Raw genomic sequence first — 17,758 nt, 5'->3', positions numbered from 1 at the left:
CTACTGTCTTGAAAGAAGAGACCAAACTGGATCTAACCGATACAGAAGGAGATGTGGAAGGCCCAGATAGAAGGACAACTGCGCTAGAGGACAAATGCATTAGATTACCTAGTGTGAGAAATGGAAGTCCTCAGCTGAGAGCTTCGTTGAACAGTACCTGCCAAACACCAGTTTCATCTGCAACAGTGAAGACACCAGGATGCTGGCTTCATAGGCCTTATTGGCCGAATACCATCCACACTTTGTGTTCTTTTTCCCATTGTAACCTTTTTTCCCTTCTTGCCACATACAGTACATACAGACAATAGACTTGACACTGAAATAAAAATAAAAATAATAATAAATGTAAAAAAAATTGTGACATGTATAGAAGTGAGGTGTCATTCTGAAGGGATGTTTATTTTTGTTTTTTGAATTTACATGAAATGTAACAGGACTAATGACAAATGTGAAATATATGGTGCCATTCTCTGTTTGTTTGGTTTAAAACAAAAGAAAGAAGGATGCCACATTTAAAAGATAATAATGCATTTTAGTGCAGGCTGTCTCCATAATTCCAAAGGTGCTGCTATTAGATGAGTAATTATGAATAATTTTGACATGAATTATACAAGTTGATTATGATTCCTGAAGCAGGTCAGGGTGAATTGTTGACATATAACCACTATAATTATTTGCAGTTCTAGTTGCTGTCAAGCTGCACACTGATGAGAATTGTTTTAGCACCCAGCAAAGCATGAAGGAAACAGCTGTAATTTTTCACATGAGATTTTTGAATAGTATACGATCTTGGAATTCAACAAATCTTTTATTATTATTTTCTAACCTGTCCTCTCTGTTGACATCAAGAGGTTTTTGCTGATTAACATTATTGTTTTTGCTGTTGATATTTCCTAAACCATATTTGTGTGTGGAGAAAGAACGGGATTTGAGTGAATACTTAATTCATTTCTATGAAATATTTTCATTAATAGAAATAATTGGTAGAAGTAATTGGCTAAAAGAAGACCACACCCTCAAATATTTATAAAAATATATTTCACAAAGTAGGAAACAATACAGGGATATCTTTGATAACAATACATAGAGTAAATAATTAAACATACAAGTTTGTAAGCCTTAAAGCACAGTAGAAAATATGATATGCATGTAAGACTAATTAATATACTGTATACTGTCAAGTCTACTGACAACTGCCATATACTGTATTGGTACAAACTGAGTATGCATACAGCTTATAAGCTGTTTCACGTTCCTGTGTGCTAATGGGCATTGATAGAACCTCAGATTGCTTTTGAGAAAAGCTAATAACTTTATGAATAATTCTATGTACATGTAATATTATACAGTGTTGCACAATAAACATGTTTCTGTTTTTGCACTGGTTTAGTTTAGCAGCCTTTTAAATGTAACTGCTTGAAGGTTCAGGGCTCAAATATTCACATTAAAGCAGTTTTCACATGACAAAACTCAAACGCTGCATTCAACGCCAAGTGAGGCAGTGACTACACATGGGAAGAATCGAGCGCTGGCAGTTGTTGAAACCAAGGTTGAAACTTCATCCATCCAGAAAGCCATTTCTTCATTAAACTGTAACAAGCCGCAACATCATGTGATAGTAGTAGTTTTTTTTGTGGTTATAAAATTAATAATTTGAGTTTATCTGAAAATGTCAAGAACTAACCGGTTAACTCAGTTAGGCAACTAGCCGACATGAAACTGCTCTGCCGGGGCTCTGTAGCGTAGGCTACGTCTTTCTGCTTTATACAAAGCTGTGATGTGATTGGACACGCTAGGAAAGGTCAGCTTCAAACAAGGTAAACGTTTAACCGATTTGAACCCTAATGGCTTTGAACTTAGCTTTATTTTGAGCTGTATGCTATGCCAGGCTTTGCGTTGTTGCCAAGTCGGGCATCAACACACCTTCATAGGAATTTAATGGCTTGATGCCATGTCGAGAGTTTTGATGCTGATCATGTGAAAGCCACGTAACTTCATTGTCCATGTTATTGTGCTTCAATGATCACTGGTATCCATGTATATACAGTGTAATGTGTGTTAACATAGGTCTCATGTATAGTTTAGCAGTTATTACCAATTTAAAATTGATAATGTTGTTTGGAAATGAATATATTAACTGCCTTATCTGAACATCGTATTCCATTTAAATGAAATAACTAGCCTAGTGAATGCTAGAAAAATGAAAGCAAATTACACCCATTTAATACCTGTAGCACAAATAAGTTACGGTATAAAACATAGGTCTAAATATTATAGCGACAGAACTGCATATCGTTAAAAAACACATCTTGAATACAACTGTATTTAATACTTGCTTAGGCAAAAAGAAGGCCTCACTTTATCTCAGTTTATCAGCTTTCCATTATAGGCAAACTATCCAAGCAGTGCTTGGAACTCATCAATATAAAGTTGTATAAAGAAAGCCAGTCGGCTCATCCAGTTTATATAATAAAGGTGGTCACCTGGTATCAAATGGTATCTCAACAAATGCCTATTAAAGCCATTATTGTCATTTTTAAAATACTTACATTCACAATTGTATTGAAGACTGTATATTGCTATTTTTGTTCAATTAGCCAATACTACCCCCCCGCCTACATAATGGTTCATGATTTCAATCTACTCCAGAGAGTTTCTATGCCCTCCACAGACCAACAACTACATAGTCTCAGTGGTTCGTGCCTTGTCCATTGTGTCCTCCAACTTGGTTATTCCAGCAATTATCAAGAATCCAGATCTTAATGTTCTTGAGGTCACAGTGAACAACAAAATACCCCAAATACTGCTAGACACTCAACAAAATCTAATTCACATTCCACAAGAATCATAGACCTCATAATATAAACATTGTTTAGTTTGGCTCAACGTTACAATGCTTTTGATATGGTAGATGAATGTTATACTTTCCTGTACTAATGAAAAAAAAGATGTTCCTTTCTTAACAGCTGTTTCTAATATCTGGCAACCCTAGCATTACATGTAAGGATGAGGGAAATGACAAAGGGTAACTGTGGGTCTATGGTCAAGTCTCTTTGTCACTCTCGCCCACCGCATAGAGCTCCCCCAGTCTTCTGAAACGTGGACCCCACTCTCTGAGGTAGTCATAGTTCTGGTCCGAATCTGAGGATGATGTTTCTAGGGAGCTTAATGAGCCAGCCACAGAGCCCCGCCCTTCGTAGCCATATATCTGGATGGAGTCATACGGGGGTGCTGTGGGGTCATTGTCCGCCTCATGAAGCCTCACGTTGATGAACTCGTCCACATCCACACCGTTGGGGCCAGAGTGCTGGCCTTGCCTGGGCATGAACTGCAGGTCTGGCTTGATGTCTTTCCGTGGAAGGTAGCCGTTGATGCCGTCGGGGTTCTGGAGCGTGGCGATGTCAAAGGCCTCCGTGTCCTCCTCGCCGCCGCCCTCATCATCGTAGCGGATGATGTTCTCTCGGACATCCTCATCATCTTTGATTATCAGAGGCTCGTTTTTGTGTCTCCGAAGCGTCACGAACAGGACGACAATGACTAGAAAAGTGCAGACACCCAATAAGCAAAAGAGATAAAAATCCATGTTATTTAGATTCACATAGACCGGAACTGAACCAACATTTCAACATGTCAAATGCATATTATTTCTCTTTGCAAAGGTTTTCAATTACCACACTGTATAGAAAACAGTGTTTCAATTAAAGATGATTTAGTCCATGCTATAGCCAAGATAAGTCAATATGTGACCCGTTCTGTCAATTGCGACAGCCAATCTCACATAAATCAATGTTTATGTAAACATTTTTGTGTGTTTTAGGCTTTCATATACATATCATATTTCATAAATATTTTGTAGAACAATAATCTACCAAATCTGTTCTAATGCCCAATTCACAGTAAAAATATCGTTTTTAAGCTTTTAAACACAAGATGTTGTGCACTGTTTGGAGGCTAGCTAGCTTGCCACTGCTCACCAGTCACAAACCACCACATCAGCTGCATTTGTGGCTACATGTAAATGTATTTGCTTTAATGATCTGCATGTACTAATGTCAAGAGTCAATGTTCAGAGTAAAAATATATACTAGGGGTTCCCAAACATTTTTCTGATGTGACCCCAAATTAATGTTCACAAACTTACACAACCCCAACACCCAAGCCACACACATCTTATGCCTAAACACCCCAGCCAAGACTATACTGGAACACTACACACTATACACTACAACCTCTCATGCCTAATTTCTTTATTATAGTTGGGTTGTTGTAATGTTAAACATGTAGGGGCCTACATTCACATATTTTAAAGACTGATATTTTATGACATCTTATCTTTCAAAAGATTTTCAGGCGACCCCATCCCGAAATTGAGAGACCCAACATTGGGGTCCTGACCCACCCCTTGTTTATGACAAGTTATAGCCCTGGAGTTTCGTTAGCCTAGTGTTGGTAGTCTCCCAGCCTCACAGAATTCTCACGACGAAACCTTTCTCAAACATGGTTTGGTAGCGTTCAAAATTAAACGGGACAACTCCCTTGACATCTGGAGTAGAGCGATAACTTTAGTATTTTAAGAAAGCTTACATTCTCCTCTTCTTTTATAAAACTCAAAATACATTTTGGCTGATTTTGACAGAGCAGGTCACATATGTTAACACTAAATTATATAAAAAATGATTTGTTCGTAATGTTAAGCCATGAATAAACCAATGATATTCAGCAGCACTTTGCAGTAGATAGATGTAAAGAAGACATACCTAATAGTAAGATGATGCATGCGAGGATAGCTATTAAGGCTCCCATGCTGAGTCCAATTGGCAGAACGTAAGCTTCCACGTTGCAGGATTGGACGATGCCCTCTTTGCTGCAGCCACACACCCGAATGGTCAGGGTGTTGGTGCTGCTCATAGGTGGGTTTCCATTGTCCTTGACGACAATGGGCAGGTAGTACATCTCCTGCCTTTGCCGCCGGAACATGTCGTGCTTGGCTAACACACTGATGGAGTTGTCTGTGGAAACAAAGACATGGCTGAGCTTGGCTTCCTTGGGAGGCTGAGTTCTGCCACTGTGGCCATTCATGAAAGCCAGCATCTTAATCATGTGCTATATCATATATCCAGTTTTCACATTTTTTTAAAATGATAATTCTCTCCATATGTATATTATGAATATTATACACACAGTGAAACTCACCCAAGGTAAACAGAAAAAAAAGAAACACGGAAATCTGTACTCTTGCTTTTGCAATCTGTACTTTCAGTTTGCCATTCCATACCCACAGTTTAATAAACTGGTTTGCCAATCCATAGCCTCAGTTTTGCAAAGCAAACCAAATCCATGGAGCGCAAAACTAAGGGTACGGTTTGCAATACTGTGGATATAGCTTGGAAAATTACGAAAATTGGCTTAACAAGACCGCTGATTTAATGTATGGTTTAGCACATCTGCTTCTCCCTTTTGCGATCCATGTTTGGAAACCAGATTTATACAATGGCATATCAGACTGCCTGGAATAAAGACTTGTTCGCAAGGAAATGAAATGCATTAGATCTGTATATGATATTTATTCTTTGATGGCCCCGATAATTTGAGAAATCATTTCTATTTATGATTTGAATGCGTGTCAAATGTGTAAAATCTTGAAAATGATCGACATCTCAGCGAAAATATTGAACCATCCAGGGGTGAGTTTCTCGAAGCATGTCGTAGCGGTAAAAATGTCTTTAAGAAATAGTTAGACATTTTCTCATTTTTCGAGTGTTTCCCGAAACATGTCATTACTGAAGTACTACGCGAAATTGAAATGCTTTCCACAACATCCTAGGACTAGTCATGGGATTCGTATTGAACCCCTTTGAAGGCTATGGTAGAGGACAAATCATTTAGCCAAGAAAACCAAAACTACTACTATCTACTATTACCTAACTATTTCCGTTGTCAACAACAAATATGTTTTCTAGACATTAGCAGTTTTGAAAAAGCGATCTTATATTCTACCACTTCTGCAAGTTTAATTGTAATTGATTCAGTAGCCTCAGTAGCCTAAATTGGTGTATTGTCCAGTTCAGTTATGTTGAAGGAAGTAGGCTACAATTTGTCAGTACAAACTTCTGAATGATATTTTGATTCTGTATTGCAACACACGTGAAGATATATACACCGTATGTATTCTCCGAAATGTCATAAAATGTATGTGTGCGTGATTTACTTTTTGCAAATGCATCTTAACCAACAAATGCTACAAATCGCTCATTTAACAATGCCAAAGCTGACATAGTCTATCCACTCAGCTTTCTGCACAAATAAGTATATGCATAAGAAACAAATACTAAATGCAAGATGCATGATTTCTGCACAATGATTGCACTATTCTTGTTGCACGACCAGGCTGTTTAGCCTAAATTAGCTAACAGGTTACACCTGTAACTACTGATGTGTGTGTCTCATTATGGACATTTGGAAGTTCTTCTTGATTGAGCACAAAACAAATAATTATGTGTCATTTGAGATCGGTGAAGTGGCGGGGGCAATTAATTACTCATGGCAACTAACTGGGCTTTTCAAAGCCCTTGCTTACCCATAGAACTCATTTGTGATATTTTATGAAGTCGGATTCTGGCAGAGTGTATGCAACATTGCAAAAAACCCTCAAAATGAGATCCGAGGTAAGGCCAGACACAGTACAACTGCACACAAATGTCACTTTTTTTATTTTATTTTTTTCAACCAAAATAAGCCAACAAGCAGACGTTATGTGAGAAGACCTTTACTGCTTCTATATAAATTAAGAAGGCAATTAGTACCAGGTGCTCCTAATCAAGTGCAATTAGGATAATCAGGAAATGCATACCACCTGTACAGAAAAGTTGACATTTTGTTAGTCTGCTGTGGAGCATTCGGGCTCATGTTTAACACAGCATGCTTATGACATATAGGGAAATGCTATTACTGATGCTTAAAAGGGACATTTTCCATTTTACGGCTTTGATTTTAGTTTTTAGTACAAAATTACAATTGTTTTTGTTAGAAAAGCAGCAGCAACTGATTAAGTGCCACAGTTGTTATGATCATTACAAAAACATTATCCACTTCATCATGTTCACATCTTGACATAGATTTGAAAGCCCAGGTTCCCGCATGGCTCAATAAAACTGAGAATATTAACTTAAGTTTGAAACATAATTTTCAAATCTTTGAACTCTACAGTGGTGTGCACTGCTTCCCACTTCATGTTGAAGTAAAAGAGGCAAATAAGGAAAGGATGACAATGAAAAGCAATTAAATTAAAGTAGCAGTAATTATTTTACATCATACTGGAGGTACATTATGTTCCTTCCAACTTAATATTTTTTGACATTCTATAAATGCTAATTGCAATATGTGAACTCCTTGTAGTCTATAACGGTAAAGGGCACCCTTTAAGATATATGCAGTTATGTATGGATAAAATATTAATGAAATAAACCCATGGCTAAGCCTAATTTCTTTCCACAAACAATGTAATGAGAAATGTATTATTTTCTCCCCTTTCCTTGAGTACAAAGCAATTATTTGGAGATGCACATAACCAATTTATCATAATAATTAAAATCTCAGTTTTATTATGTGTTATTACTAGCTGGGAAAGTGCAATGCCTATAGTAGCAGGTCATTAAAGATAAAGGAATATCTAGAATTGAAAGACTCAAATGTGTCATATGAGTATATACAGTATATATATTTTTAAATATCTTATTTTGTAATGACCATCACACACACACACACACACACACACACACACACATTCACACTAGCACTTCTGATACATATGTACACTACTCCTCATCTTACTCCTTACTCTTTCTATCACCAATGTCTGCATTAAACCGAAATATTAGGAGTTTTTGGATTGAAATTAAACATAAAGTGTTCACAACCATTTAATCTGGGTTTTTCTACTGTATGTACTGTATATAGTGTGTGCTGTACAGCATGTGTGTGAGAGCAGACAATAACAAATAACTTGTTAACCCAGGTAATGCTTTTATCTATAATTAATATGCCCATGACCCTAATTCTATATCCTAATATATATATATATCAACTGATAATATGGTTAAGGGATAAAGCTTGTGTCCAAGTTTGTGCGTTTCTTTCCCAAATTAGGTACTGCAGAATTGTTTCAGTATCCAGTATTCAATATCCAGTTTTATAAAGGGATGGTATATTTACACATGTGTAAGTTGCTCTGTAAATGCTAAAATGTAATATAAATATGCTGTCATTACAGAACATGTTTCGCTGTGCCTTCTGCTATCAGCCACAATCATACTTTCAAACTTTCAAACTTGTTTTAGCCCTTATTGCATATTTTACCTCTCTGAGGAATGATGCAATCTGAAATCTGTTAGATTGTCATGCACAGATTCAGTCTTAAGAAGTAAAGAATGTGCTCTAATACATTATCTTTTCTCCCCACAAAAAATGTGTATCTTGAAGCAACTTTTTCCAATACTTTCAAACTTTGAAATACTTGTCGAAGGGATCTGCCTCTGTCATGACTTTGACTTATGGAATGAGTAGCAGAGTTGTTCTAACACCAACAGAACAGGCGCGATTTTGAGCCAACAGCAGGTCCTCTTGCCTGCAGCTTTTATACCAGAACAGACGGAAGTTACCAGATGAAGATTTCTCGCCCCAAGCTCTTTGAAAACATTATGTAACATCAGGCTGGGTGCAGGCTCCTCAGAAAGTGTGATGGAGGAGAGAAAAAACCCAGGATAGCTTGCTAAACCAATCACGGTATTTAGCAAACAAATTTAGCACCATCTGCTCCACAGCAACAACACAAGAAGTCACCCTACATTGAGTTCCTTGACTATTGACGGAATTTGGTTCTCATTCATTTGCTTTCTTTCATGCACTATACATTAAAGGATGCTATGCTGATGTCAGACAATTGCACATCCGTTAACTGTGGGGTGCTCAAATCAAAGTGCTTATGTGTTTCTACGTGTGTTTTTAATTCTTATTTATTTTAATTAGCGGATAATCTCATAGGGGTACAGTTGTCTAGCTTTAGGTTTGCAGAAGTATTTTTCATACTTTTAACCCCTTAAGTATTACCCCTTTTCTTAACACAAGCTTAAAAATGACATACCGAAAACAAAATGCCTACTATTATTGAACCTTTTTGACTCGTGTCTTCTGAATTGGGGGTCAGAATTTTTCTAAGTATTACTTAATTAAAGTTACAGAAGCTCAAACCACAGTGGAAGTGGAAGGCTTTTTTCTCACTGAAAAGATTTTCTGTTTTTGAGTGGATACAGATTATTGTGGCAGTGCATGGCGCACTTAGAAACACAATGGAGCCACAGCCAAAACACTGGGCAAATACCCTTTCAAATTTGATGAGAATATCACCAAACCAAATTTCTAAGCTATGTCTCAGCAGTTTTCCAAAAAGTACATCTGGAGACTCCAAAATGGCAAATGGAAACTAAATGACAATATGGGTCTCTTGATGTGAAAAATACAGTAAAAAAAGGGTTTGCACGTCCTCCCTGCCTGTCACCCTCCCCCTACCTATCCATCTCCTTTTGTTCTTCTCAGATAGCTACAGATCAAGAAGATTGTATAAAATAAGTACAATAATCACAATAATAATATCTATTTATTGAGGTCAATTTATTGAATACCCAGCCCCCATCAAGTCAATTTTTCCATAATTTCACATGCTATTTATTATTCAAAAGCAGGCTGGGTCCTCATTAATAAGCATACTGAATAATAGAATATTTTGAGATTGTATTTAGATGCTCACAGATATAAAATGGGGTCACGTCACTGAAAATGCCCTCTTATGTTGTTGGTGTTTTCAGTGTCTTCCTCTATTCACTCAGAAAATAGATTTATTGGAACTCCTCAAACAACATCCTCTATTTAGATGTAGGCATCGTAAAATATTTTGTAAAACGTCAACCTTTTTTGGCATAAAATTTCAAGTACTGTTTTTGCAACAGAACGCAACAGACGCGTACATATTGAAAATGCTCCAAAAAAATGGCTATGTTTTATGCAAGCCTGACCAATGATATACCGTCGGAAACAGAATTAGCCATCACTTCAATAACATGCGGGTAGTCGGTTCTTTGATGAGCTGAAGTTATGCTGAATTTTCTTTCACACGGATGGGGATAACACATTTTCTCTCCAGCTACGTTACTCATACTTGTTTTACCAGTATGAGTAACATAGGGTTAATAAAGCTGTGAATATGCTTACCTCCATTGTTTTTTATTGTGAAATTAGGATTGTTTAACATTTCTGGCACTAGGCTGTAGAAGAAGGAATGTCCATTCTTTGGATCATCTTTATCAACAGCACTGACAGTCTGTATGACCTGCAGAGAAACATGACACAAAATAGCTTCAAGACCTTGGAACAACAATACATTGTCTTTCATTTTGGTAATCCTGCAGAATGCTATTATATTTACTGTTATTCTGTTGTAAAGTTCTGTTTTTTTGTTTCTGGATATTTTTTAAATTATGGGTCTGACTCATGTGAATACATTTTCAGAGTCAGTTGGGAAAGGCTGACAAAGCTTGTATTGTAGTCCATGCTGAATGTGTCGGTTGGTAATGCACTTTCCCAAGCCAAGGAGGTGACAAAGTTCCAGAAATATGACTTATGCATCTATTCTATTTTGTCTACTTTCAGTCAAATTTCATAGAAGAATATGTTGGCAGAATGCTGCCGGTTTACACATTCTGGCTAATACAAGTAAGCAATAATTTGTGATCATTAACACAGTGGCAAAGAGGGGGCACTGGCCCTGACCATATTCTCACCTGCCCAGGTTTGCCGTTTTCACAGAGATAAGCTTCAAATTCTGTGGCAAATTCTGGGGCATTGTCATTAATGTCCAAAACTCGAATGGCAACGATGGCTCGAGAGATTTGGCTGTGATTCCCTAGGAAAACAGAATAAAAACAATATAATATCACTTAGTGCTGTGGAAACTGTAACAGTGCAATCTCAACTAAGAATTTTGGTAAGACTCAACAATTCCATTAATTCTGCATTTTCTTCAATCCTCAGGTTTGACATGAATCCAGTTGAGACATCACAAAACGTTTTTGTTTTTAAGTTGTCCACCATGCTTCATAATAAGTACAAACACATATCTATCACATACAAAGTGCTTTTGAAATTCCCTGCTCAACAGGGAATAATTGCTATGCATTTTAATGAAATGATGGCAGCTGAACTCTAAGAGACAATAAAGGCCAATTTAATTAGATTAGGGTTTATTGGAATTATTCATTGCTTGTAATTCATGGTCCCTTTCGAGGCCTCTGTAAATTGCCTTTAATCAGTGCTGCAGCCGCTAACTTTTAAAGCTATTATCTAGTCATTTGGACAAGGGTGTGATATGGCAGCATCATTGCTGTTGACATAGATGAATTTAGCACCTCTTTATTGGGTACAGTGATAGACATCACGTCTGACCACTAAGGACCTTCTCAGATTAATTAATGTACCATGGATCTTTGAGAGTCCTGACCAATTTTAACAGCTTCTCTCTGTAGAGAAATGCTATCTCTGTCCGTCTCATAAGTTATGACAAATTAAAATAAACCGCATATTTCTTTAATTACATTCAAATATAGTGAGCGAGAGCTTATGGACGTCAAATAGGAGTAACATTTTTTGCATTCTGTGAGTAGTGAGGCATAAACGTACATCCAGAATCCTTCAGTTTTTTGGAGAGGAAGTGCGTGCGTGAGTCTCAGAGCAGGTGAATGTGGCCAGCCCGGACCCGAAGCGGTGGCCACAGTCAGGGACATGACGGAGACACGGCCCCCTGCCCTCAAGCAGCCTGCGAAAGCAGCTCAGTCTGCACCAGCCGGGAATCCAATCTGATTAGTCAGATGGTATCTGGAGCGAGCAGCGCAACACAGTGCCATTTGGGTGGCAAATTGTCACGGAATTGGACAGGGTGTGCGATCCTTTTTCTTCACAGCAGACAGGCAGCCTTTTTCTTTTAGATTTTTTGAAACCGAAAAAGTACAGCAAACACGGGCGGATATATATTTTGGCACATTTCTATTAGGAGTGTTCAGTGACGCAGCCGTGGGGAGTCGCAGAGACTTAGCCGAAGGGCATGAAAGCAAAGAAAGTGCGTACATCGGGACATGACAAATGTATTTAGAGCTATAGAGTATATTCAATTTGCAACTGCATTTTGTATTGAGTCTGCCATGCTGATGCCTGATTTTACTCTAATATTATATGACAGTAGCTTTTTCCTTTTGATTTACAGAAAACAATAAATGTTTGGAGAATCTCCTGCACATATTAGCGTATAAAAGTAATTTCAGCTTTATCTTTGAATATAGCCTTGAGGGACACTAAATGTGTTTATATATTGTACTGTCTATAGCATGTGACAAATATTATATGGTCCAGACTATTCAGATCTCTAGTTCCCAGTTTTTCTTTTATCCTATTTCATCCACTGACTTTGCTGAAAAAAAAAAAAAAAAAGTCCAGTGATCATGGATTTAAATAAATCTCAACACATTTCATTTTCACTCATCTAATGTACTCAGACATTTCATGCAAGCACAATTCTAAAGATAATCAACCTTTGGATTCAGTTGTTGGCACCACATGCTGCATTTGGTCAGCAGGTAATAAACTATGCAGGGTGCAATGTATGATTTGTGGAATCACCGTGTAAAAGAAAGTATTTAAATGTAAAGTGACATATAAATTAAACCAATAGATTTTTTTACTTTTGTTTTTATACTTACTGACTTCTGTGGCTGTCACAGTGATGTTGTGCCACATATCTGTCTCCCTATCAAGTGGTTTGGCCAGAGTTATTCTCCCGTCATCAACATCAACATTGAACTGTCTCTCTAGGTCTGTGTGGCGATCGATGAAGTACCTGCAAAAACAGCATTGTGACAAAATTGTGCATTCCACTCACTACTGACTATTAAAAAAAAAAAACAACAATCCCAGAGGCACCTGCCTAATAGTGCCTTATTCATCAAGTGGCTCCTGCAGATTAATATATGTTAAAAAGCGGTGAGCACTCAATAATTATCACCTGAGGATTAATTACTATCCTCAGATTAGAAGAGAAGGCATTTAAATGCTATCAGGTGTAAGGGACCCAATTTTTTAAAGACCTGAAATAGAGGGGAGGCCAGTTGAGTCTTTAAATAGTCTCCTGTTAATGTCCCTCTTTCTAAAACAGACCATTAGCGAAGCTCTCACCAGAGGAGCCAACAGATCACTGTGTTCCCACCCCCCGTCCAGATCCACATGCCAGTGGATCTTTATCCAATTCTCTACCCACCTACACCGCCCATCTTCCTAAAAAATCCATCTGCTCCTTTTCCGTTCAAATTGCACCGCGGAGGCACAAACATTGCTCCGGTAGTAAGGAAGTGCTAAAACAAAATTAAAATATTAGTCATTGGCCTAGATTCTGAACAAGGAGGCACACAGAGATGGGAAAAAATAAAGGAAGTGGAAGCAAGGCAGGTGCGTTCGGGAGAGAACCCTACAGATGCACACGGCACTAAAGACGAGCAGACAGCCGCTGCCACCTGGGAGCATTTTCCAGGAGAAGAAGCAGATCCGAGACAGCCATGACAGCTTCTCCTTGTGGTGTAAGATAAAAACCTGGAAACTTTCTGCCATGTGTCAATCAAAGCCTTTATAAAAATACTTTAAGATGCCCCCCCCACCCCACCCCACACACACACACACACACACACTCACTCATATACATATCATAATATCACAATCTTTCTAAATGATTATATTCTAAGCTTCCAACCGGGTTTAGACATCCCAAATGATAAAGACTTGTGCTTGTATGTGTGTATAAATGTTATATAGTTCAGTAGTTCTGGATGAAACTTGTTTGTGTGCAGCTTAGTTTCTTGTTTGGTTTCTGTCCCTATTTTTGAATATTCCGGTTTTCATTTAGTTCTACTGTCTCTGTTGGTGTTTAGGATATTAAGACTAAAGAGGGAGCTGGGAAACAATGTCTTACTCTGATGATTTCTTCAATAGAATGTCTCTGCGATATAACTTTGATTTTGTGTTCGGTTTTACAACATCAATTTTCTTTTTACTATACTGCAGAAGTTTTACTATAATGCAGCTCGAAACTTTGTTCTTTGGCCTTTTATTTAGATTTTGTTTTCAAATCATTTCAACCTCTGCTTTGTGACATTATGTAAATTAATTATGATAAATGTTTTCACTATGGATATAAAATAAACATTGGTATTCAACAGTTGATTTTAGCAACATACCAAGCCCCAGTATAGATGATACTGAACTTTAAACCAATTTCTTTCTGAGAATAATGATGACGATAACAACTGACTGCAAATGCAAATTCCAAACCAAGAATCAACTTTAGATGATCAGTTAGCTTTCTTGTGTATAAACAAATTATGCAAAGCCACTTGGCTGGCCAAAAAATAACTGAGCTGCCAATTGTCCAATTACTTTTGTGTCAGAATGTATGTTTCAGAACATCTGTAATTTCTACATGGATCACCTGATTGATGTGAATGGACATATCCTAAAATTAAAACTGACAATTGCACTTTTAACTGCATATTCATTATTTTATTTCAAATCTAATGTGCCGGAGTACAGAGCCAAAACAGCATCATGGCAGGTTACAAAAATATAACTCCGAAGGAACAAAAGCAATTGACACATCACTGCAAAACAAATTGTCTCACTATATTTCCTTTATTCTACAAGGAAACTGGAACACTAATTTGTCTAAAGGTTGCTGGTTTGAAATCTTCCATCTTCACTGACTTGCAGGAGGAAGGGAGAAGACCTATAAGCCCAGGAGGTTCCCTGAGATGCACTGAAACACAGCTCATAAAATTACCAGCAAAATAGAGACGAGGATAATGTCAGGAGAATTTCAAAATGAACAAATTCACATGAGACTACATTTACTGAGGTCAGTAAAACTGGCGAATGCCTGTGGGACCTTGAGTCTCTTGTGAATAGTTCTTCATGTAGAACATTTATCTTGGGTAGAATGGTGTAGTAACCATAATATTTAGTTTATTATATTGTTTTATTATATTGTTCATCAAAAAACTTGAGACATGAGAAAATATTTTATGTTCATTGAAATGGTAAATGGTCTGCATTTTTCCAAAGTGCTGTACAATTGATGCTTCTCATTCACCCATTCACACATACACTCACATACCAACAGCAATTGACTGCCATGCAAGGCAACAACCAGCTTGTGAGCAGCAATTGGAGTCTTGCTCAGGGACACTTGTGGGATCGAACCAGCAACCCCCGGACTGCCAGACGACTGCTCTTACCTCTTGAGGTTGCAAGAGACTAGTCATATACTCTATATAGTGTACACACACACACACACACACACACACACAGCTATATTTGTAGCATGTACTGCAAAAGCTATATTGTAATGGATGTTTTTAATTTAAGGCCTTGTTTTACAGTGCTATATTTCTGCTTTATGCCATACTGTAAAGCTGTCATGTCGTGTTGCTATTAATGTCATATCATCCTTCACAACTATAAACAGGGCAAGAGATCTCCCTTAACGTGTTGTAAAGCTGCATTCTGTTGGGTGCACTGGTATTGGGAATGCACACACAGGGAGGGAATGGCAGGTTATGTCACTCTTATTAATTAAATCCTGGCGTCCTGTCGCTGTTTCCCTTGGACTGAGAGAAAGGTAAACATTGCATTACAATGTCCAGTCAGCATTGTCAGTGCTGTTAATCAGCCAACAGAACTGTGAGCTAAGCGGGCATGGATGTGTTTTCAGGGTAGATAGAGTGAATTTCTCAACTTACTGTGGCATTTTAGCTCAGTTCAGTGGGAAACCAGTGGAAAATCAACTCAATTCATTTGACTATGTTAGATTTTATATGGTACTGCTGGAGTTCATTGAATACTTGTAAATTGTCTGTGCAATGCAAAGCAGAAGTAACTGCCATACCGAGTTTAAGTTCAAGGTTGGGTTTAAATAAACATTTTCAAAAAGAAAATGCATATGCATACAAATGCATATATACAATTAAACTTGACAATGAAGAAGAACATTTGTGTGAAGATGCCATGAGCAAAATAATAATAAAAAAGTAAATACATTTAAAAAAAATAAAAAAACAGAAAAATACATTTCCTGGTGTGTTCCATATTAATGCTGTCATTTGAATTATGCTTCACTTGGCTGGCTATGGATTTTGCAAATGTCTTCCTCTGCTTCCCCGTCCCTGTCTAAGCCTCAGACCCTGGAGGTTTTCACATGTATGTTTGTTTCTTTACTATACTGGCTCAAGGTCACTGTACAGCATTCTTATCAGCATCGTTTTGCAGTCCCCACTGGCAGTGCACTATTTATATCATAGCAAAAGGTGAATTAATGAGGGGGGTAGGGGAATAACTCCTAATTTGATTATGCCTGTCCAATTTTTGGTTTTGATGTTAATTGGAATGTTTTTTAATTGTGCCTTTCAAGTTGTACAGTATCGGTTCATGCAGGGCCAGGTTGCCTTCACAGTCGTACTTTCAGTCATTCGTGCCGCTCTCACTATTGGTTAGATCAGCCTCTCTCTAGTATCAGAGTGGGACAGTGTGGTTTAGAAATTATTTAATCATCAATATTTCTTGTACTTGTTTCTGCTGGCCGTAATATTCTGTCCAGGCATGCATTCTGACAGGCTGTGTCCCTCTGACGGGTAAGGTCAACACCAAACCACTGTGTACGATTACTACGACACTGTCTAATAGAAGCAATTTAACATTAACTAGAACTTCCATACTGAAATACAATCACAGAAAGGCTGTGCAAGGAACTCCTTCCTGCATTGACGATCCATAAGTTTTCACCTCGGACACTAATTGCCCATCGACTGTCTAAGGTCAAATATTATCTGAGCGCTCGCCCCCTGCTGTGTTTGAGAGCTTTGTTTTCCCCCGCTTGCTCCTTTGCTTTGATCAGCTTCCTGACCTTGTGTCTTAAAGGGGGTCTGGAGTTGTCTGCTCCCGGTTTCACACTGCCCTCAATGCACACTTCAGATGTATTGCGTGTGGTGTATGGTTGTATGGTGTTGCTGGTCAGGGTCCCCCTGAAGGATGGGGTCAAACCCTCGGAGATGCATGCAGCCAGTTTGACAAACTCGGAATAAAAATGGTTTTGCACTTTTGGTAGTTATATATGTGCCGATGTAGTGTCTTCCATCCTCAATGCATGTACGAAAATAATGAATCACTTCTAGGAAATGGTAAATAAATAACATAGGATTACAGAGCAGGAAACAAAGATGCGTCATCACCATTTTCAGAAATAATTATTTCCGTCTTGAAACAGAGGGGGGGTTCACCATGTGGGTCATAGTTATTGGACTGCGATTGTTCAAATAAAATAGAAACATGTCAAACATGCTTTTAGAACACAAAATTACAAACAAGTGGCTCCTCAGAGCAAAAGCATGAAGAATATGAAATCGGAAGTGTCCTTGCCCGAGAGAAAAAAAACTATATTTGGTGGTTTGTGTGATCTCCATGCATCATTTAGTTTGTCTGAAAATTAAAGATGCTCTCTATATCTACAGTGGTGTGAAAAAGTGTTTGCCCCCTTCCTGATTTCTTATTTTTTTGCATGTTTGTCACACTTAAATGTTTCAGATCATCAAACAAATTTAAATATTAGTCAAAGACAACACAA

General features: G+C 37.8%; 1 protein-coding gene across 2 annotated transcripts in view; it reads right to left on the bottom strand.

The window, feature by feature from the left end:
- Positions 1 to 1,021: 1,021 nt before the first annotated feature.
- LOC133111155 (cadherin-8-like) overlaps positions 1,022 to 17,758 on the bottom strand; it is an 82,178-nt gene continuing 65,441 nt past the window's right edge. Inside the window, exons 7-11 of one of the 2 annotated variants that reach the window (XM_061221308.1) lie at positions 12,801 to 12,937; positions 10,833 to 10,954; positions 10,264 to 10,381; positions 4,758 to 5,009; positions 1,022 to 3,537 (exon numbers count right to left, since the gene is read on the bottom strand). In XM_061221308.1, the coding sequence (XP_061077292.1) occupies positions 3,044 to 3,537; positions 4,758 to 5,009; positions 10,264 to 10,381; positions 10,833 to 10,954; positions 12,801 to 12,937 (1,123 nt within the window). In that variant the 3' untranslated portion in view covers positions 1,022 to 3,043. Of the gene's footprint in view, positions 3,538 to 4,757; positions 5,010 to 6,208; positions 6,349 to 10,263; positions 10,382 to 10,832; positions 10,955 to 12,800; positions 12,938 to 17,758 lie in introns of those variants that run through there. The other variant, XM_061221309.1, reaches the window with a different exon arrangement.

Source organism: Conger conger, chromosome 15 (genome assembly GCF_963514075.1).
Source record: "Conger conger chromosome 15, fConCon1.1, whole genome shotgun sequence".
Lineage (NCBI taxonomy): Eukaryota > Metazoa > Chordata > Actinopteri > Anguilliformes > Congridae > Conger > Conger conger.
The sequence above is the reverse complement of the archived record's forward strand: the minus strand, read 5'-3'. Positions and strand labels throughout refer to the sequence as shown.